Source organism: Chaetodon trifascialis, chromosome 20 (genome assembly GCF_039877785.1).
Source record: "Chaetodon trifascialis isolate fChaTrf1 chromosome 20, fChaTrf1.hap1, whole genome shotgun sequence".
Taxonomy (NCBI): Eukaryota; Metazoa; Chordata; class Actinopteri; order Chaetodontiformes; family Chaetodontidae; genus Chaetodon; species Chaetodon trifascialis.
In genome coordinates this window covers 15,483,515-15,507,703 of record NC_092075.1, presented here as the reverse complement: position 1 = coordinate 15,507,703, position 24,189 = coordinate 15,483,515, and the positions used below count along the sequence as shown (strand labels likewise).

Genomic DNA, 24,189 nt, shown 5'->3' with positions numbered 1-24,189 from the left:
TTGTGTTCCCTTTCGTGTCTCTTACATCATGGACATTTCAACATTTGCACTTTTCTGCCCCCTGTCGTGCATATGTACAGTATGTGTGAGGGTGGCAGCCGACGGGCAGCTTGTAGGTCGGGCAGTCATATGCAGATGTGAGGCAGTGCATGCACTGCATCTCCTCAAGGGATTTTCAGCCTAAGGTTGAACAGGCAGACTATTTAATTTTTTTGTCTTTTTTGTGGACTCTTGATGATTTTTTGTAGTGTGCATTTTGTGCATGTGTTGAATATATGTGATAATCTATCACTGTGAGTTCTTTGCTTTCTCAAGTACATGTACATGTAAGATAGCAGTTGCATGTATATTAATCTTTGCATGTGTATTGATCTACATGCATGCCGGCATATGAGTGTACACACATCTGTACACGCTCATGTTCATTTCTGCCTATATGGGGGTTTCCGTGCATGAGAGTGTCTGCATGAAAATGTCTGTGTTTTCAGTCGACTGGAGTTCAGCATCATCCCCCAAAGGGCAATTACAGCGTAACAGATGCAGTTTCATACCACGAAGAGAATATTGAGCAATCTGAAATTGTTCTTATCGCAGTCACTGGACCATTGCTTTAATTGCAGTGAGAGTTTGTGTTCACGTCTCAGTGAAGGGAGCGTGAGGGTCGGATGGCAACAATGCAACACAAGGCCATGGGAAACAGAACAATTCACTGAACATTTACAGGCAAACAGATGTATTCTCCTGTGGCGATTCTTTAGTGTCTTTGATAATTAACTCTCAATTACAGATTATGACACATACATACTGTGAAGTGAAAAAAACAAAACAGCGTGCATCCAAACTGACAGGACTCGGGCCCAACATGTGATGTTTTAGACTCTTTTTAGTTGCAGTCTAAATGAAAGATATTGTTATCGATTGGATATCAAGCATAATGAATAAATAAGACTTTTCGATTACTCACTTCAATTGAGGCCTGTCGCACACACTGGGCTAAGGACAGAAGGAGTCAACGTGTGGTGGCTGGGATGTGCCTATCCTGCGGAGAAATGTGCTGAAATAGCCACTTTTCTGGAGCACCGATGCACATAAGAGATAAGACTATCATATCATGATGAGACGATGTATATGAACAAGCAGTGATGCACATCGAGGCACCAGTGTCCAGCCTAAGGATACCATACCAGCACCAATGCAATGCAAGTGAGAACCAATTCAATATTAATGCACATGCTGAAGCAATTTATTGGATCTTTAAAAGATTTTTCCTTCTTTGCAAATTCATTTCATTTATCTGACCAGATCTGGGGCTTTAGGGGCAGAGTTTCTCTTTCAGCAACATCATAAAATTGTATCTTTTCAAGACAGGCGATATGGCTAAAACTCAGACTTGCAGTGCATCAATTTGTAAATCTCTCAATGACACTAAGTGAGGATAATTCGGTCAGTTTTACTGCTTTTCTGACAGGTAAACATCCATGTCCTAATGGTTGTATTTCAACCTTAACTCTCCTCCTCGCTCTCTTTCTCCGTTTCACCCACTGTTTTACGGCTTAACATATTCCAGGAATTTCTGTCATTCCTCTCTTTTCTTCCCTTGAACCATTCATCTACCTTCCTTCAACTTGAAACACCATGCAACTGGTGTCACGGCTTAAAGAAAATTCTCTTTCAAAGTAGCTTCCAGTGTTCCCTTTTGCTTCTTGTCTCTCACACTTTTATCCATTAATTCGTGTATTTGAGGCTGACGTGGCTCCATACATTTAACATAACAGTTTCCAACAATCCATTCTTTGAGTTTTGATCATCAAATAATGTCGTCCCAGGCTTATATGCCTTATTTAACCTTGCACCTCTGATCAAACGCACTTTCCTTCAATCAATCACCAGTGTCACTCATTGCTTACATCCAAATGCTCTCATGTATCCAGAAATGTCTATGTCATTTATATACACTGCTTCTTCCTCTTGTATTTCCCAGAGTCTGCTATCCATTAACATTTTTTCCCCTTCTCTGATGCACTCCATTCGTCTATGCTTCAAAACTTTTCCCCATTTTCTTCCTTCTGTCTGAATCTCCATCACTCTAAGTATCTGGGCGAGCCATTCCTTCATTCCTTAGGAGGATGGATGGTTTCCTCCAAAGATCAGCCTGATCACACCGCCGCCGTTCTAACCCAGCTCTGCTGTGCAACCGCATTAAAGGTAAAGTCCTCAGCAATACAAACCACTTCAATTAGCGCTCAACCTCTGAGGCTATAATTAATGAATTACACTATATGGGGCCAATAAACAGTGTCTTATTTTGGCAACCTCATTAAACTCCACTTAATGATTTATGTCATGGCCTGACAGTTTTAAACCTGAATGTTTTCTACAACAGCGTGTTATTAAGTCAGTCAATAAACATGCAATTTACAGTGTATTCAGTCATGATCAGCTCTAATGGCAGTAGCCAATGACAAGCTGCCATAACCAACGCACACTGTACGATGTACAGTGTTGATGTCACCTGCTCTCACCATGGCAAAAGCATTACATGCCCCTCTGAAAGCTGTGCAGACAGTGGCATGCTGTGTTTCCTCACAGGTATTCGAGGAGGATGGACTTGCACATATGTTTAGAATACAGGGATAATTTAAAGGTCCAGGTTGCTCAGGTTTAAGGTGAGAGAGAGAGCTCTGCTCAGATGTACCTGAGGTTAATGGATTTCTTGAGGATGGTCAGTCAAACAGTGTGTAGATGCCCACACAGGCCTATCTCACCCACATTTATTGCCATTTTCGTTTGGAAAATAATCCTAACGAATGCAGACACATGAAATGCTGTTTATGCTGCATTGGGTGGCTGCACACTGTAGCTGTGCATGGACAAGATGATACATATGGTTATAATTTGTGCTTTGATCACAGCGTCAAATCTCTAATTGGCTGTGTTCCTTCTCCAGCTGTCAATGAGCACAACACCAGGCTATTAAATCAACTGATTGATCTCCAATGAATGATGCACTGAAAAGACAATGAAGTTTTATCTGCTGTTTGTCACTTATTTATTTTATAAACTGACCTGTTGCAAGAATATTCTTCAAGTTGGCACAATCTTGACAGTTTGTGTGACAATTGGGCTAATTACGTCAATTCCAAACACAGCTGTTAACCAACACCTGATGAAAGTGTAAAATGTTCACAAGTCCAGTGGAGATAGTTTTAGAACTCCCGCTGCAGAAAACCACACTTATTGCTCCAAAAATTAAAACCATGACTGTAGAGACATTCATCAAAGAACACTGTGAAAGCGGAAAACCCTGCAATTTTCAGCTGTCATCAGCTGTATTTATGTAATTTTCAAATGATGTGTTCTTACCCAATCCAAATATTGACTTAAGGTTTCCCACCTTTCACGTTATGCACCACTTCACATATTGATTGATTGGTGGTAAGGCTGAGAAGGGAAACTGAGAGTATGTGTCAGGTTTAATCACTGGTTCATACCACAAAGATCTGAGGCATTATTTCAACTTCCTTCATGCCAACAGCTGTGTGTGCGTGCGCGTGGGTGCATGTGCATGTGTGACAGAGTGACGTAGGGAGAGAGTGAGAGAGAGATTGGGTGTGCATGTGAGTAGAAAATAATGTCTTTTTTTGTGACTGTATGACTGAAGGTTTGTGCACAGAGCTACCATTGGTGACTGTATACACTTTGTGAGCAATGCACCAAGAACTAAATCTAATTCTACTGTGTCCTATTCTGTTGCTTAATTATTTTTTTTGTTTATCAATTACAAACAGTAAGCCCCCAGATCACGGCTGTAAAGGGCTCGAATGCAGCCTAATTAGGAGGAGTATTAAAATCAAGGATGTGTTCAGGGTTCACTCATCTCAGGTGCAATTACATCTTTAGCTCTGCTTTGCTTGAACTAGGTGAACACAATGCGAAGCGGTGCCAAACGGTGAACTTCTTCCTCAACGGTTTAAACCAAAGACAGCGAGCTGCTGTGGAGGAGGAGGGGAAGAGGAGGGCAAAGGATGGAAATATTGACGTAGCGGGGTACTGACAGACAATTGTGGAAGGATATATACGGGGACGGAAAGACTGAAAAAAGAAAACGTGCGTTGGTCTATGTGTGCGTGTGATGTATGTGTGTTTTTCCATGTGATGGGCCGTAATCCAAGTTCTTGGAACAACACCTTTGCAGACCATTGACGTGCATGATAATAACACTGCAATGTTAGACTGTAGTAGAGGGAGCTTTCATCCCAGGAATCCTATAGTGGACACATATGCTTTTACTATACAAAGCCCTGAGGGAGGCGAACCCACAAGACAGTCAGATACAGTAACATACACCAAAGAAGCTGAGCGATTATGAATGTCCGACCAGGGATCAAGCTCAAACAGCGATAGGTTGCACCATTTCACTCATTACTGCTAACTGTTCTCTGAGGCATTTCTCTGGATAAGACTTTTTAGTCTTTTTTCTCATATTATTTATGTATATCCCGATGTTTAACTTGCTTTGGGCAATACTTCTAACCATTCACAGGGATGAAAGTAAGTTTCATTCCTATAGTGGCCTAAAGAAATGTGTGGCAAGCTAAGATTATTATTTTTAAAAGACAATCTGTCCTGCTTGTAGAAAATTTGCCACTTCCTTTGGAGAAACATTTTTGCCATGAGGTGAAACACAATCTGCAGCAGGGAGGAAGGCCGGTCTTTCTCTTTAGAACACCACTTCCAGAGAAGAAAAAAGACGTGCTCACCAGAGGTTTTCAAAGACCAAATAATGAATCATACTCTAACCGGCATTTTTCAGTGTTGACGCTCAGCTTTTGGTAATTGAGATGTATCTGGACAAACACTCTTGTCCATTTATAACTCCATTTATTTTTGGCTTATGGCACAGTCATTACATGTGTCAGCCAGATTTTTTGAGGACAAGCTGCGCTGCTCATAAGTGAGGAGCTCATTCACTGAGCTTTTTCTTTTTTTAACTGTGTGTGATTAATGTCCACGTGTTCAGTTTTCACTGGAGTTATTATGGACGCTCAGGTGTATGATTCAGTGGCTCCAGTGAATAAAACTTTTTTTTCCAATGCAGATTCTGACAGCATCATGGCTGCTTGTAAATCACATACGTGATGATAATACTACGAGAATAAATCCACATGTAACACCAACAGAGCTTAAATGCCAAACTGTAGGGTTGTGTGAACCTTCTGTCTCACACACTGCAGCAGCAGTACTCACATGCTGCCACTGCTCTCGGATGAGTGGCCGGTATCGAAGGAAGTATTTCAGAGGGAAGTTGTCGATGTCGGGCCAGGTGGCGGGGCTGTGCCAGGATACCTCCAGCCTCCGAGCGTTGAAACGGATCGGGGTCGCCGTCACGCGCTCCGGGGGGTCTGGTTTGACTGTGGAGTGGATGAGAGGAATTCGTCAAAGGGGCATCACACTGATTTAACACATATGTGGCAGTTTATTCGTCATGGTGAGCACTGCTCAGCCTCGGAAAACAGCTGCTTAACGTCTTGGGGGAATTTTTTCCAGAGGAAATGACCCTGACGATGTCATAATTGTTATCTTGAGTTAAAGCATATTCACATTAGAATCCCTCTGTAGCCAGAGGACACACAGCGTGACCTTAGCTGCTATGCTAAGTAGATAGCTCAGTTTAAGAGACTCAAGCACTGTTTTGGTCACATCTGCTGATATTTCGTGAAGCAAATATCTTCTCAGTCTCCATCTGTGGCCGGTTTGTAATTTTACAGTTCTGGAAATTGAGAAACACACTTTTTCAGTCTGTCTGTCAGTTCAAGCAGTGGTCCTGCAAAGCCCAATGCAGCTCGGGTCAAAGTTAGACAAATGTGAAGTCTCGCCGCGCCCCTGCTCCACTGTGCACTGTGGACATCCCGCCAGAGCTGTCACAACACCCCACATACACAGTAATGGATGAGAAGCTCCCAAAAGCGTTTTTTCCCACAATGATATGAAAAGAATTCAAATATTGGACAGAAAACCTGCATTATAAACTAAGCTTTCAACATGAGGGACGACAAGGTCATATGGAACAGGGAGGGAAAGTCTAATGAAAGATGCTATTGAGTTGCAAGCTTGACTCATAAGTCAGCAGAGCCCATCCTCTGCTGGTTTTGATCATTCTTCTTTTTAAATCGCCCTCTCAGTATTGTCTTAAGGCCACTATGTAGTTTAATGGAATATAAATATGAACAAATGAGGGTGACATTTGTTCATTTGTCAGTGAAAGAGGGCAGTGAGGACAAAGGCAGGGAACTGTGGGGGGGTTATCACCCCCTTTTGGAAAGCCATGTATTTATGTTGTGTTTCTTAACACGCATCCAGACTGAAAGCTTGAAAGAATTCAATTAAATGTTTTTCAGAACATATTGAATGACCCTGTCTTTGTTAGATCACTCCCACTAGGGAACACGCTTGCCTGCGACTTTAGCTACATAAAAGATATATGCATGATATTACAATAGGAAATAGGCAGCAATTACAACCCGAATGGCTGATAACATACAGCACCAGAGGACGAAAGCAACTCGGGTAAAATCAACACATGCAGAAAGGCATAAGGCACAAAGACAGAAGCACGCAGACAGGCATCTGCCTCGCGAGTACGACCTTCACAGAAAGAATTATTAAAAATATGAAAGACGGACGGAGGAGATAAGAGACGGAGAGACGCAGACAGACAGCTCTCTCCCTTGAGAAAGAGATGTTAATCTCATTGTGACCCCCTTCAAGCAGATGTGTAAAAGAGTGAAAGAAGAGTGAAGCCAAAGTGAGGTTGGTGTACACAAGAGAGCAGAGATTCTCCTCTTTGTCCAACAGCACTTCACAGAAGGAAACGTGCAAGCACGGAACAAAAACCGAGAGAAATCAGTATGGGTGCGGTGTCCCAAAGGCTTTTAAAGTATTCATCTGACTTGAAACACAGATCTATAGCTTTGTGTTGCATGAGTAATGAACACATCCTTCTTTTGATGACCTGTGGGGGGAAAACTGAGACAGATTTCAAGAAAATAATTAGAAAAATGAGCAACTGACGAGGAACAGATTAAGAGCTCAAAGACTTTCCATGAAACTTAAAGTAATGTTCCAGGTAGATAGACAGAGGCTATCTTTGCCGAGACAGAATTTTGTTCTGCAAAGGCACAACTGCCAACCACTGATGAATAAATTAGAGAAAAAGAAATAGGGTGGTGTAATGAGGCGATGTTAATACAAGAAAAACAACATGTCACATTTACAGTACTTCCAGAATTAGTATGTAGTGGAGAGCAATAGCTCCTAGCGTGGGGGCAAGTGTTGTGATGTAACAACACTGGATGGGTTAAAAAAAAAGATGTTTGATCATATGGGTGTAGTTTTATGACATCCCATTATTGCGCCTGTCCGCGCTTAGCCTTAAAACGTCTGTCATGCCTCCCTCGGCTCTGTTCGTTTAAATTTGCGTCCACATTAGCGTTCCTCTTTCTTCCTTTCACTCTCGTGTTGCAACAGTCACCGCAGCCCATTCTTTCTCTCAGCCGCTGATGCAAGTGTGCAGGTGTACTGTAACATAAAAGTCTAATCTTTCAAACGGCTCCTTGTGAAGGCATTACACTCACTGTCGGCTGAAAATGGAATGACAGAGTGGGAGGGAGAGCGGCTACTCTTTCTTGCTAAAACAAACAAAAACAAAGTAGCTCAAAAGTTGTCCAAGTGCCTCGGACTGTACAGAAATCAAACAGTAAAATATGAGAAATCTGCAGAAGCTAGCCCGATGTCTGCATGTGTACGGCCTTTAAACATCTGATTGCATCATTATTGTGCATCATCTGGTCCTTAATGCATCCAGGTGTGACTACTTGGTTTTTTTAAAAAAAGACCAAACCTCTGTCACTCCTCTCTTTTCTGTTCTCATACGACACCGTATCTGCTTTTAAATAAATGGGCTTTTTAATAGGAACCAAGAAAAAAAAAAGAAGGAATTTATTGTTTTCAGTAGAATCTGCATGGCAGCATCGAACAGTGCACTTGAACAAATGGGGAAAAAATGGCGAGAAGTAGAGTGCTTCGATCTGCTGTAAAATCTTACAAAGATAACTTGCATAGAGGAAAGTGGATCAAAAAATGAACAAAATTGCCTGCTCTTTTGAAACTAGAGCATACACACTACCCGCACCAGTCAAGATCTTCAAGCCTCCACTCAAACATGGCGATGTTAGAGGAGTGATAACAGCTGTAAAAGTCGTGGTCAAAAAGACACCAAACTGAAGTCCCAGATAAGTAATTGTAAAGGAGGTAACTGCAGCTGAACTCTAAGTGTGTTTCTATGTGCACGAGCATTCACTCTGTGTGCTGCAAATGGGATTGATATGTTTAGAGCATTTTTATTCAATAATATGTAAAGCGTGGCAGCAGCAGAGCATAAAAATGAGACAACTGAACCCATTTTCTCATCGACTCACTAAACCCAAATTACACCAAATCTCCTGCAAAAGCACACGGAATTTAATGAGTGGAAGGAGAATGTCCTAAATTCACAAGGCTGCTGTCTTATTTGTTCAAAGCTACAACAGGCAGAGAGAATAAATAGGAATTTTAAAAAAGCACACCAGCCAATTCTGTGTCAGCTTTGCTCTCTTTCAAAAGAAATTACAAATTATGGTCGTACTAATACTCAGACTACGGGGAGTCAACATTCAGCAGACTTTCATCTCCTGAGTCCTCAGCTACGACGGGGATACAACAATCTGAACTTGTGATGTTTATTAATTTGAAGCATCTGCAGCATTTGGGGCGATGTCTGTGCCTTGGGGATTTTTCCTTGAAAACTGCAACTTCTGTTGCATCTCATAGTAAATATGCCTCTAAACCTCTGCCAGCTGTAGTTGTGATGTTTTGTACACGATGCTGATCTCTGACCTGCCTTGTGGAGAGAGCTGAGCCTGCTGGAGTTTTTTTTTTTTTTTTTTTTTTTTTGTGCAAAATAAATAGTCTTGAATTACAGATCAACTTGTCAGAGAAGTCTGGGCTACTCGTTTGGTAATCTCACAGAGAATAAAAATGAGGCAGCTACTGTAAATAACACAGGCTGCTATTAATAATTATTTTGAACTTTACTGTGAACTTTATTTTGAATCTACTTTTACTGGCTACGACTGGGTCCTGGGCCGCTACCGCGAAGTAGCTGCAAATTAAACCTGAACGTGCTCATTTTTGAAGTACTAATTGAAAGGAAGACACAGGTGACAGGTGATTGAATGCTGCTGTTGAAAAGCTACTGGTGCTACATTCACCCTCAGGGATTAGATTACAGTCCATTCATTTTGATCACAATGACTGAGTAATGTAGTACTGAATGATAGCAGGTGTTGAGGTGGGATAATGTCAGACTTGTCCCAAAAAAAACCTCTTTGCAAGTAAAAATACGCTTTAAGTGCAGAAGCCCTTTACACTAAGACAAGATCAGTTATCGTTTGATCATGTTGGCACTAGAAAGCTTTAAGTTATCATTAGATGAGTCTGGAGCTTCCTTGAGGGTTCTCTTTGTAACTGTACCCTCAGCATGCACATGTGAGGACACACACACACACACCCACGCACACGCACACACACACACACACACACACACACACACACACACACACACACACACACACACACACACACACACACACGCACACGCACACACGCACACAATCTCATCTCATCTAATTTCATCCAAGCTTTGGTCTGATGAACAAGGACAGTTGAGAATCGTCTTATTCCCACAAAGAATTCAGAAGTGCACCAGGAAGCATGAAATTGTTTTATTTATTTATCATCTGGCTCGTTGTCCCTGATAATGAATGTGACTTCCAACGTAAAATGGCATGAGAAGGACTTTTAACAACGCATGAATTGGGGGGGCACACAATATGAAACAGTTACAAATGAAGAGGAAGAAAGAAAGGGAGAGGACACCGCATTCATGCTAATTTTGATGAATCTGACAACAAGGTTTGGCCTTTCAACTTGAACTGTGTATGATTAAAAAAAACAGGTCCTTTTAAAGATTCTCTTACATGCATTTGCAAAATGCTGGTCTTGTATACAAGTGCAAATGGAAAAAAGAAGATTTTTTTGTCTTTGTTATCAATGGCAACACCTGTACTGTGTTATCAAGTGGTCATATAGAGGACTGGAGACAAAAGAGGCAATCTTTAGCCTGTTAAAGCCAAAAATAAAAGAGTATGCAAAATCCAAGCAGAAGCAAAAAAGCAAAAGCAAACACTGAGAAATCAGTCAAGCAATCACAGTGCGGAACATGTGTCACGGAAATGGCAAATTTATGGCACTTTATCCGACAAGGTTTGAGAGCTCAGATCATGATAGCATAGAAACAGCGTCTCAGAGAGGGAGGAAGAAGAAAGCAAATGGGAGGGAAGAGGGGAAAAAAGAAGTACAAAGTCACAAGAAGGGCATGCAGGAATGAAAGAGAAAGCAGAGGCAAAGAAAGGAACAGTGGGGTATTTTGCTATCACCAATAGTTGAGGGATATTTCCTGAGCCAAGGCGCTAATCCGGCTAGCATTAGCATTTTCATGAGTCCTGTGTCCGGAGCTTGGCAGAGCATGTCACTGGCTCATTTGGTTACTTATGTACACACACACACACACACACACAAACACACACACACACACACACACACACACACACACACACACACACACACACACACACACACACACTCCCTCTCTTTTTCGATACCTCGCCCTCTTAACCGATACACTCCCCACAGTTGCTCACAGCCCCGCTGGTGTCTGTGTGTGTTTATGCGTCATGCACACCCATATCGCGCTCTGAGCAATACAACAGAGCTGAGGACCGCTGCCAGCACTTCCCTTATCTATCAAAGTACTCCTCATTCCTTTTTTAAAATGAATTTCTCCTCTTCACTGCTTTCCAGTCTGAGACGCTTATGAATTCTAAGAGTCTTGCTGTTATTATGTGGCCTTCTGCAGCCTAAGCGAACAAAAATCCAAACTACATTTTTTTGACAAAACTACTGACCACATGGCCATGTAGGTTGGAATTTAAAAGAAACAGCCAACGGAGAACTTTTGAATGAACTTTTAAGGCATTTTTTTTTTACCTTAAACACGCCTAAAATGTGTTTATATGGCAGCTGGTCTTTGGGTTATCGGGCACTTTCAGCGAGAAACCAGAGCATTGATTTGTGACTGTCATATCCCGTCTAAGCCTCAATTAAATATTGTTTGCTGCAGAAAAGGTTCAGAGGTAGCGTGTTTATTATGCAGTGCCTGTGGTAATAAAAGGGTTGCACAGTCAGTGGGTTTCTCACTAATGGACTGTGCTGTTGGTTAAAGAAGAAAAGCTGCGCACTCTCCTTTCAGCTGGGTGACATTTCTTTGGCCACTGAAATTTCAATTTTCTTTGTCTTTCTGGCACCACGGATAAATATGTGCACAACACATCTCCAAAGGGAACCAGAAGTGAATGAAATCAGTCATCTGTGGTCAAACAAACACATTAACATTGCTGAGGGGTTGGCATCTGTTTGAGGATGCCTCGACACCCTCTCGCATTTTAGTCCTTTTCTCTTTTATTTATTCGCCAAATATTTGCCAGTCTGGATGGGAAAATGATCTCAGATTTGTCCCTGAACTCGGTTTAGACATGGCGTTGTTTATAAACTTTAATGAAAAGTGTTAACATTCCGCATCCTGAATAACTTTGCAGAAAATATTCCCCGAATTTTCCGAATGCCACAGTGCTCCCTTTCAACCCTTCGAGCTCAAGGTCTCAATTAAACCTTTTCCTTTTAAGCAAAACATCATCAGAACAGCATGCACATGCAGCCCCAGCAGCGGTAAACCTGTGATTCATTTTGTGTAAAATTTACTCAGGAGGAAATTGGCGGTCACCTTACAACAGAAGGACGGAGCACACTAAGCAACGCAACACAATAAGACACGGCACGACATCTGTCTCACCTATACTGGACTCCTCAAAGGAGATGGTGGTGGAGGCTTTCCCCAAGGCGTTGACTGCTGTCACGTTAACTTTGTAGGGGAAGGTGGAGAAGACCTCGGGAAAGCGCACACGGCAGCGATTCTTGTGGTCCGGATCTTTCTGCACCTCCAGTGAACGCTGATTGTGTCTTGGAGAGGAGAAGGGAATTAGAAAGGTAGGAGGAGAAGAAGTGAGGAGGAGGTGGATAATTACGAGAGGTGGATAATTACATTTCTTACTTTAATTTTGCTCAAATGTGCCTTTAGAAGTTCATTTCATATCTGCTTCTCATAACAGAACTTTTCAATTTAGCGCTTATTGCAGATAAAAGTCAGCCAACAGAGCAGTCAAGGTCAAATAGGAAATCGTGAAGACATCTTCTGAGTCAAAAACACTAGATGCTCCACCTGTTGAATGCTGCTCTGACTGACCTGGACGCTCAGGACACCGACTGGTCTTCCCGTCCTCTTCATCTATACTTCTCTTTGGCCCCCGCTCATTATTATTCAGACTGAATATTATTGGTGTTACAACATTAATGAAGGCAGTGGCAGCCTGCTGTGGTGCGAGCTGTGGGATTCTGTGATCTTGGAATATCAAAGAGGATGTGATGGAGAAGGACTCGCCGGGCTTCTGTCCACACATTTCGAGTATTTAAGGCCTACACTGCGACAACATGCCTGAGGACATGTCGAGGAAAGAGGTGTTTAACTATAACTGTTTAACTATTCAGAATCCAAAATGACATTATTTTTTTTCTTAGAAGCTTTATTATTATCTCAAAACGATGGTTTTCACCGTTAAACGCTTGAAATTTCTATCTTTTCCATGTGGTTTTAAAACGAATCAGCCTGGACAACAGAGAAAAGGCAAATATGTGAAAAAGTCTTTAACTTTTCCTCATGAGTGCAGGCATGTTTGATTTTTCACTGTACTGAATTCAGAATGCCAACACTTGTGCAGAAATATATATGGACATAATTTCTGGACATCTTTATTGAGAAAGGGAGGAGTATGTGGTCAAGGCCATATGGTCTTAGATGACTCATACTTCATGCTTGCATCTTCTAAGTTTTCACTGGATTACTCTCAGTCTGAGTCACTTTTTCCATAATGGACATCTAAGATAATAATTTCATCTTAATGTACAATATCTGTGTGTTCAGGATGGCAGGGATGCAATTTTTGATGCAAACTGCTGTAATTGCTCAGTGTTTTAAAGTCTTTTAAATCCCCCTGCTCCTCCTTTCTACTGCACCGTGCCCCCCTGGGGAGGCGGGCCTCACAGTTTGAAAACTAAACGGCTTGAAACCAAAGCTGTCCTTGGCATATAACTTGAAAATGTTAACTTTTTAATATATATTCTGCATAAAAATGTCAGAAATACCCTTTAGGACGATGAAGGATAATTACAGTGTATTACAGCTACAGGCTTATTGTTGTATTTTAGGCCATCCTTGCTACTGACTACAGTGTTGCCATAACTCATAATTGCAAAGATAAAAACAAAATTATAATTACCTGGAATTATCCTTTAACTGAAGGTAGTTATTTACATTTCATACCATTAAATAGAGATGACTTAAACACCCATTGATCCAACTCAAAGCCACACGTTTGTACATGGAAAAATAAAACAAATGCACTTACTGTACGTCCACCTCAAAGGTCGTGGGGATGTACGTCGGGTGCAGCTGGTGCCAGCTGCAGTAGAAGCCTTTGGGGTAGGTGTTGGATCGACAGGTGACTGTGGGCTCCCGAGGGGGAACTACAGACAGAACAGACACAAGGGAAAGAGCAAGACAGTTAGTTAATATATGCAGTATGTTATTAAGAACTGTGCTGAATATGAAAACAGAGACACACCACAGAGAGAGAGATCAACATTTCAGAGTAATACAGATTACACTCATCAATGCAAAGCAGCTGTGCCTAATTACACAAGTCCTAACTGAATAATTCATTCGTGATCAAATATTTCATTCAAAACGTCACAGCTACTTACTCTAAATGAACTTCTGTCTCCGGATGTCTTTTATTAGATATGCCTTTAATTTGTTTAGTTGTGGTTGGCTGTGTGTTTTTATATATCTTTTTTTTTTTTCTTTCACAACACTAATAAATCAGAGTTAAATTCAGAGAGGGAAAGAAATTGAAAAACTTGAAGTTCAATGCATGTTAATTCAGGTTCAATGCAATGTGTCGGACCTGCTCACTCTCACTCTGCATGAGTGTAAGTCTGCTTCCTCATGTTTCTCAGATATCTGTTGTGGCTGAGGGGGAAACATATTGAAGCAGCCATAAAACAAATAATTTTTTATTTGCATTGATTCCCCCCCCCCTCCCTTTAGCTGTCTGAATATGGGATGAACAGGAAACAGGAAACTCAACACTGAGTTGTAGAGTATTTACGACCCGAGACAAGCAATCACTGTAACAATTCAGCTGAGCTGAAATGACAGAGAATATGAAAACGAGCAGAGCAGAAGGTGATGGAGAGCAAATCTGGAGAAATCGGGGTGATGGAGGAAGAAAAAAGCGAAGAAGCTGAGAGGGAGGGAGGGAGGGCAGATGGTGTGTGGAGGAAGGAAGGATATTAGAGTGATAGAGCAAAAGAGGAATAAAAGAGGTTGGCCAGAAAAAGTGATGTTACGCCAACTCTGGCCTCCTCCAAGATTAGGCTCTTTTCTTCACAGCAAGTCAACCGCACACTTGCCTACCACTCCCTCTTTGCCCCCACAGCTTTTTACCCTTTTACCCTTGTTATCTCCACTATATGATATATACAGTGAGTGTACAGTGTGGCATCACAGAAACAAGTCTGATATGTTATTTTCACTTAGTAATAGTTTTTCTTTTCTTTATCTAAATTGCAGCTTTTTCATGTCACACATTGTGCCTCATTGCTGCTCACTCGCGTGCTGAATATACTGTATGGAGCTGGCATTGCACTTTCATGATTAAATATTGGATAAAAGCCAATATCAGTAATATATACTCACGACATCACAGGTTGGCTGATAACAGCTGCATTCAGACGAGTTAATTCGTCATTTAAAGTCAGTAATGTACACCCAGCGTTGAATGGGTGGGATGGGTCAACCTGTCTTTAAGAGCCGCTAACCCATTCAGTGTGGACATGGGAAAAAGTGCATGAGCTGCTCAGTCGAGCAGGATTTCTCTCCCCGGTGGGAAAAACGATAGCTCCCAGTGTTTTTGCAGGACAAGGCTTCCAGGGTGTGGCCAGAACAAAAGGTAATCATTATATGGAAGACTGTTACAAAGAGGGGTCTTTGTAAAGAGAGAAATTCATATTTCAAACAAACTTTTCAGCTCAACAGTCTCGGGTGAATCCGGATGATGTATAATATATGCTGGGATGTATGCTGCAAACTGGGCATAAAGGTTCCACTGCTGACCACAGATGCTTTGATAGCCAATCAGACACAAGTATTTTCTGTGGCAAGCATTTCTCTCATCACTGATGATTACTCTGCGGCCAGTTTCCGCAAGGTTATTTTGTATTTTTTTGTAGTTTCAGTAAACATTTACACACATTGTAGCAGCGACTGTCTTATCATCATGCCATTTGGAATTGTGATATCTTCTGTGACATCTTCGAAACATCCTTTATGAATGGCCAAGTGGATTTGGCCAAATGCATGCCCGCAAGCAAGAGGGAGGCTTGATTGGCTGCTATGGGGTCGTTTCACTGTCACACACAATCAACTGTGTTTAAGCGGTCACCAAGGCAACTAATTGGCCTGTCAATAACGTCAGCGATGAGGTGCTGGGGAAGACGTCCAATCACACTCAATTAATCTCAGAGACTAATTGGGGCCATATTAATCAATTGGCTCCTCGTCTGAGAGCTTCAGTCAAAGTCACAAACGCACAATGTCGAACACAAACATACCCACACACACATTTATTATCAGGACTTGAACACACCATCAGTATTCCTACAGGCTGTGTAAACTTAGCCACAATCAATCAAACCAGCTTAATAAGACCTTGGAGAAGTTACAAGTTCAGTGATAAACTAAATACATTGTTTTTAGAGAAGAGAAAACAGCAGAATTAAGGCTAGAAGACAAACAGAACAGATTGGTGAAGGAATACAAGCGTGAAGAGGATGAACACAAGTGTGTGTTTACGCCGGCCGTGTTTGGACTGGTTTATTTGAACTCTGGAGTGTTTACTCTTTTAATTTAGTTAGTTTTGCTAAGCGTGAGTGATGTCAATCAAACCCACCACCGAGACACCTAAAAGGGCAGTTCATACGGTAGGGCTCCTCCAAGGGGACTGAGGTGTGGTCTGTCAGGACGGGAGAACGTGAGCTGAACCATCAATACCAAATGACCCCACAGTGCGAGGGTTGATGTGTACAAGGGGACAGATGTTGACACCTAAATGCCAGCTGCTCATCACGGATTAAAAGTCAAACACAATAGAAACAAGCAAGGACAAATCAGACTGGACTAATGCTGATACATGTTACTCAAACCAATAAAAACTATACATGAAAAATGGAGAGACGTCGAGATGAGACAGCATTTGACTGATGGTGAAAACATTGTGGACGCACAACGCATATATGCACAAAAAGCTGCCGCTCGGTTGCTTCAATTAACAACAAAACATCAAAAGCTTCCAATGCATCCAATGAAATTATGTAGAGGATGAAACATGAAGGGGGGAAAAAAAGAACAAGATCGAACGCACCTGTAGAAGCAACACAAGAACAGAGAACAAAGACGCTATGAATAATAAAGCAAATAAAAGAACTCAAATCAAAATGGCATCGTGCATGTTCTTTTTTTTTTTTGCGAACCACCCTGTGAGATATCACCTGACTCGGTGGCAGACAGGATGCCTGCTCATGAATAGATGTTATTTGAATTAGCTTTCATCATCTGGTTTGCATTGCTAAACAGTGAATGTGATTTCGGCGATGCTCTTTGTTAGCCTCATGAAACACACACCTGCTCGCGCGCGCATGGGCGCATGTGCTAGAGGTTGGTGGGGTTACTTTTAAATGCTAATAGGTTACATGCTCAACTTACTGCACGCTGAGGCTCATAAATCATTATGAGACTAACAACAACAACAAAAAAGAGACATGTTTTCTGTTGAAGACACATGCAACTGTTATTTTTAATTTATTTCATTTCATGTATTTAAATAACCAACAGCATCATGACAAACAAAACATAATAAAGCATCTATCTGACATGTCTGAATCTTTGTTTGTCCTTCAGTTCTATCAATTATGAACTTATTTAAAAAGTGACCAATCGAAAATCAAAGCACAGAAATCCACACGTTTTTACTTCCAAGTGCATTCAGAAAATATCTATTTCAAGTTCCTGGCAACAGATTTCAAATTCCATATTTTTTTATTTCAGCATGTGAAGCTGTATATTGCTCTTTCGCTCTTAAAGTGACAGTGAAATGGCAGCTGGAGCATCTCCGGCTTCAGAAATACAACAGGATAGAAGGATTTCTGAATGAAGCAAACGCTCAACTTTATTTGCGAGAATGGAATCTCAGTGTAGTTTTAGAGGACTATTGGCCTCCATCAACACCTTTCTCACCCTCACTGTCAGATCAGGAGGTGGAAGAAAAGGGAGAAATTCAGGCTGCAAAAGTGTAGATTTATATGTTTATGTGATTACCTTATCAACCCGTATCCCATTTGATTGGTTCCATTCATGTGTGCATATTTAATGTTTAACAGGAAGAGAAAATGGACATATAATTCCCAAAAAGGATCTCAATTTAAAACCCATTATATCACAGAGTAAAAGTCATGATGTGGTCTTGGAAAACTGTGAAATTTTATTCTTTTTTTGGTCACTTGATGATTCGTGCAACCAGTGTCTTATTGCAGTTCTTTCTCTCTTTCATATATACTTTCTCTTCCCTTGTTCCACCATTCTAAACCTGTCACACAAAAATTCTGGGTCTTGCAAAAAGAGGATCTTTGTCACGGGAGAGCACAGACACACACACACAGAAATGTGATGAGGGACAATGACATCCAGTGGCCTGGTTGCTAGGCTGCAGACGCTGTAGTAATTGCTATTTGGTTGTTAGTTGCCTCCCTGTTGCTGTGTGTGTGTGTGTGTGTGTGTGTGTGTGTGTGTGTGTGTGTGTGTGTGTGTGTGGTGGGGGGTGTTTGTCTGTATGCATCTCTATGTGTGTGTGCACATTCATGTCTTTCCGTGCTTGTGTGTGTTTGTAGTGGACTCTCTTGCTATGACAACGAGGATGAATGCCTTTTCTTCCCTCGTTGCAATTTCTAAACTCATTCACTTTTTTAGAAATAATAATAAAAGAAACCTGGGCCTCCGAAATTCAAACTTGGCCTCGACGGAAACTAAAAAATGACCAAACTTTCCTGGTTCACGGTCCTCATTCATGCTGTCCTTGATTCACTTTTGACTTTCATGGAATCAATTTTGATGAACCACAATCTCTGCTGAAAACAGCCCCCAGAACAACAAGTCAAGGGACTGACAATAGCTAACAAAGCCATCTGTCTGTCTGTCAGTCTGGCTGTCTGGGTATTTATCTACCTATCATGCACATCTCATTCAGCTCAAAATCACGTTTTTCATATTAGAATTCCTGCTGGGGACCAACTGGATCCTCTTGGAGTCTGTGCTGCTCTGAATGGCATAACTCGTTTAGGCAGATGGCTTTGGTCTCTGCTTGACTTGGCCTGCCAACGCCGGGCTCGCTGCATTTTAGATTAGCTTAGTCATGTGTCATGGGAGAACGAGGAATGTAAATAAAACTGTAGGACAAAGTCACAGAGAGGCTGAGACAGAGACGCTGTGGTGCCTTTTTGTCCAGACCAGCTGTCGTGGCTAACGGTAATGTAATTGTGGTGTAATATTTTTATCCGGCGCTCTGAAGCAATCCCGCAGCATGAACGCACATGTGAGTGTGTGCATGTGACTGTATGGGATTAGCGAGGGAACTGCGATGTGAATATGCATTTTTATGTATATGTAACTGAGCTGGAAGTGCGTACATTCGTCTGTACAGTGCGCCAAGTTATGATAAGTGCATGTAAGGAGTGCCTTCAACCCAATGAGTACTGTTCCCTGTGATCTAGCTTAGCTTTGATTGGACATCGTCTTCTATGCATTTGCTAAAATTCTGCATATTTGGTAACTCTGAAAACTTCTGGATCTCTAAGTTTAAAAGAAAGTAATAAAAAACTGTGAGACATCCGTGCACGCTCTGCATGTTGTGTGTATTTGTGAGTGGGTGCACCCTTTATTCCAATGTCATTTGATTAAATAGAACTTCCTGTCGAGTTTATACGATCACTGAGATTGACCCGGTGCTCATGGAGCACCAAGCGCTCTTTCCTCTCCCTTGCTTCTTTCCCTGCTCTTCATCTCCCTCACCCTCCCGCATCTTCTCGCTCTCTTTCATTCTCTCTAACAGTTGCTGGTCCAGAGTCACTCCTCAACATGAGGGAGTGAACCGCGAGGCATGCACGCACGCACACACACACACACACACACACACACACACACACACACACACACACACACACACACACACACACCCGCTGCACAAAGCAATGATGCCCTGGCATTCCAGGAATGTATCCGGGCCAATTGGAAACAGCCGTGTGTGAGAGATGAATGAATGAAAAGAGGATGAATACCTTATGAGAGCATTCGGGAGTTGATAAGTGAGCGAGAGACAAATGTGAAGAGAGAAGCAAAAGGGGAAAAAAGGAGGTGTGATTAAGGAGAGATTAAAAACAGTAGAGTTATCTGGTGAATAACACTTTGCTCAGTCAAAAAGCCTTTCACCCATCTTCAATTAACTCTGTGATTTTCATTATAACCAACAAAAACGATAGCCAAACCTATAAGAAATAAGCTCCAAACTGTACTGAACCAGAATGATCCTTTCAAAAGACTGTAAAGCTGTATGAAAGGAAGGTTGTTGACAGGTTTGCATTGACCTCCGCACTCTGGAGGTCAGACACAGGAAGACGACCATTATACCTGGACACTTAGATCACCCCCCCCCACGCCTGTCTCTCACCCTCTCTCATGCACACATGCTCACTTCGCCACCTGACATCACAAATCTTTCTCAAAGCTCGGGAATAACGGCTCACGTTTCACAGGAAATAAAACAAGACTGGAGCGGCTTCGCACGTATAAACACCATCTCACCTCCAGCGCTTGTTTTGACTTCTCAACTGCTTCCTTCCTCACGCAGAACCTCGGATGGTAAAGGCTGCTGACGTGATGAGATGACCGAATAGGTCTCATGGCCATGGTCTTTTAAATTCTCTCAATGCTGGGAATCTGCGTGTGTGTATAAACCTGATGTGATAACAACAATGAAATGGAAAGTTTTCATTCCCAAGGAGTGCTCAATAAATAATTACTACCTAATGTTCACTGTTTAATATTGCATCAAAAAGCATAGTTGCAAAGTCCAAACTGCAGCATGGGAATGTGGATTTGTTTGTTTTTTAAGAGACAGCTATTACCTCTTAGCAGGAGAGCAAATTCTTTCCCTGGCCAGTGAGCCCTTCCCATTTGTCTCTATTTCCTTTTTCCCTCTCAGTCCCTGCCATTTTTAACCAGTATGTGTCTATACTCTGTCTATGCCTGTGTGCTGAATAAGGGAAACCGAAGTCAAGTCATTTGATTTTGGCCTTTCAAACAAATAAATGCGTTTAATATATTGTTCCCATTTCTTATTCATATTTGGATGGGATTTGGTCCTTCTGCATGTACTTAACTTGCCTCAGACCTCCACACAGACAAGTAGCATTGAATCCAGAAGCTTATGAGAGGCCAGGCATTCCTTTCATGCTACTTCATTCTGAGCATATTTCATTATTATTTATCTTGACAGTGCGGTGAAGATTGCCAGGAAAGTTGGTGGAAACAGCACAGTGCCACTCATGAGTGATTTGTTCATTTAAAAGTAATCTTCTTAGTGAAACTGGGAATTTAATTTTTCCACTTGTAGCCTCACATCGCACGGGCCCCTCTCCACACTTTGTTTCAATTCCCTTTTAGCCGCTGAATTACTGCCACAACAAAGGTCTGGCATCAGCCGTCGCAAACAAAGGCAGCGAAACGAAATCATCGGAGGAGGTTTTATGTTTCTGTTTTTATGACACATACCCGCCTGCCAGGGAGAAATTCATCTTTTAAGTTTCGGGATCAAATGGTCTTCCACTCCATCAGAACACGGCCCGGTTAAAGCTTAATTGCCTTTGTCAGGGGCACTGCAGCAGGTCAAACACTTTGGCTAACGGGACCGAGTCTAGCACCTTGTCACACTTTAAGTAACACGGGGTGACACTCAAAACCTAAGGTATCAATAGTCATCATTTTTCACTTTCCAAGTGGGAGATGGAGGGCAGACCAATTATTATTTCCTCCTGCTCTTCCCTTGCCACATATTTGACCACCTCCCCAATCACTTTTTCTGTCTGGTGTGGGTCAAATCCTTGACACTTTCTGTAGCCCTTTATTGCACTGAACGGGAGAAATACAAACTCTCCTTGGACTTTTTTCTTCCCCCGGTGCCACCTCACCAACAACTTCAGCCCCACTTTCCAACTTTTTACTGACACAAAGTGAAGGGCAAAGAACAAATACATCACACAGATGCTGGACAAGACACTTGGAGAAAGTTGGAGGTGAAGGGAAAGAACAAGAAGGAGGGACTGAGGTCAATATAATGCCAGCACACTAATGAAACTAGAAATTGCCATTCCACCACAGAAAATCCTGTCAGTCCTGCTAAGCAGTAGGTATCTTTTTACCGTGCAAAATTGAAATTTGAGTGCGTTTAAGCTGCTGAGTTGAGATGTCTCTGGTCTCACTAAGAGGTAAAGCTCTATGTCGCGGAGGCAATAATAGCCTGAGGCTCTGTCGCTGCTGTGACAATTACCTCTTAACAGCAGTGTCCATGATGGTGAAATGACTGACAGGCTGGGATTGACCAATCAGAGATGTCAGTCTGCCAAATGCACAAACAGCTAACTGCCATCACTCGCAGACAGGCAGGTACCACCCTGACGTCTGAATCGAAACAGCTGACTCCTTTAAATTTAGCTGTCAGCTTCAAAGCTGGGCAGACAGACAGACAGAGAGAGAGAAAAGAGAGAAATCAAAAGTGTCTGGCCTGTAAAGCTTGAGGCCATCATTGTGAATTCAGCTGGCTGCTTTGTGCAGGAGCACTGCGCTGTCCTTTTACATACACCGTGTTCTCTTTATGGAGTTATGAAAGGTGTCACATTACTGTGCAGGAACAAAGGCTTTTTCTGCACAGACTGAAACCTTTAGATACACATATATACCGATAGAGAAAGGGCAACCAGGCAGCTGCACGCCAACTGTGACTGCCTTAAAGCAAAAGAGCAGGCTCAAGCACACATACAATACACAACCAACAAAACCAAACAACAAAGTGAGAGACAGTGTTTCATGCAGTTTTGTACACCTTGGGGCTACTATAACAGTTATTCTTGATTATACTGTAATGTTATTCTAATGGAATGTTTGTACAGAAACTTCAAGCTGCATTGTTTCAATCAGGTCCTCCAAACACCAGCTGTGCACTGTTCGATCTATCCCAGGGCCCGTCAGCTGTCTCGCATGATCTCGGCCCATTGCGACATGAGAGAGAGTTGAACTGACAGCAAAGCTCTCACCTCAGCAGCATCCACAAGCAATGGCTAATATAGTATCAGTGCTGTGTACTTAATGTATGTGTCAGTGAGTCAGCTCATGATACCGTACGTGTGGCGATAACTCATCGCTGTATCTGGGAAAAAGGCTGCATGCTTTGAGAGATTATGGCTGAGCAACAGTCCAAATCAATTTTAGATCTGGCTTGCTGGCTCATCTGGACAGACTGGATGTGGATCCACAGGGGAAGCTGAAGATTTTGCCTGATCTGGTTCAAGAGTATCAGGTTCAAAAGTTCATGAGCATGGTAACTGTCAGCAGGGTCTTGCTCAGATGGGGCCAGGCAGTAATTCAGCATGTTCTAAGTTATCGACCTTTAGTAGAATTGTATCATGGTGCATCAAGTCCTCCAATTTAAAAAACTAAATGCACTGTTATCCCATGCCCTCCCATGCTGGCAGGATGTCATCATTTGTCAATGCTTTCCAAAACTATTACAAATCAGAGGTGTAGTGAAGTGAACAGACTACATTGCATCACCACTCACTAACTGAATCAGTAGCTTTTAGCAGTGGTGCTCCCCTCACTGGTGGCAGAGAGCGCTGCTGTCAGTTTGGCTGCGATTCACAGTATATTACATTATACATAAAAGCCACATAAAAATAAAATGATAATCTGATAACTCTGTCATCCATAATCGGCTGCTGAGCTACTAACCCTAATTGCTGTGCTTTTATAGACTAGGTTCGTCCAAAGCTGAATGTGACAGCTTGGACTTAATGCACCACTGAGGTGAAGACAGCCAGAATCAGTCAGGAACATTGAGCCGTGGGAACAGTGAATGCATTCACTTAATGTTGCACATACTGACGTGCCTTTGGACAGTGATGTGACTACTTAGCTTAGGAATAAAGTGAACAAATCACTGCTGAAAAATAAAAGAGTGACGATGATCTAGTTAAGGTTTGGTCAGGTTTAGGCACAAAAATGACTTGGTTATGAGCTGGTTAATGTTCAGCATTGCAACAGGAAAACAACAGCAGTCTCCACCAATGTTTCGCTGACCCATCGATCCACCCTGACCTTCTCCCTACATGGGCTTTGCGGCTTTATACCAAGGTCGCCTGACTTTCTTCTTTGCTTTCGTCCTTATTCCTACAGCCACTAGAGGGCGATGTCACTTGAGAATGAATATATGTCATTTTGGGCCACTTCCCCCCCCCCAAAAAATAATACTGTCATTCTCATTGGGAAGACCATCATCATGGAGAAATAATTATATTGTGCCACTGTAAAAAATCTGCTGTTCATACTGATGACCTCAAGTATTTAAGCTCATGCTCTTCAGAGTTGTGTCTGTTGTAAGGCATGACAGTGCAAATGCTTTGCATAAATACATTTACACCATGTACAAAAATAATATCACTGTGAAACGGAAGTGTCAGTGCGGATGCTGAAATTCAGTG

At 42.0% G+C, this 24,189-nt stretch overlaps 1 protein-coding gene across 2 annotated transcripts in view; it reads right to left on the bottom strand.

Annotated features, from left to right (window-relative positions):
- cntfr (ciliary neurotrophic factor receptor) overlaps positions 1–24,189 on the bottom strand; it is a 205,090-nt gene that overhangs the window by 19,299 nt on the left and 161,602 nt on the right. For both annotated transcript variants that reach the window (XM_070989534.1, XM_070989533.1), the window contains 3 exons: positions 13,677–13,794; positions 12,008–12,174; positions 5,248–5,411 (listed from right to left, as the gene is read on the bottom strand). In XM_070989534.1, coding sequence (XP_070845635.1) covers positions 5,248–5,411; positions 12,008–12,174; positions 13,677–13,794 — 449 coding nt within the window. The remainder of the gene's footprint in view (positions 1–5,247; positions 5,412–12,007; positions 12,175–13,676; positions 13,795–24,189) is intronic.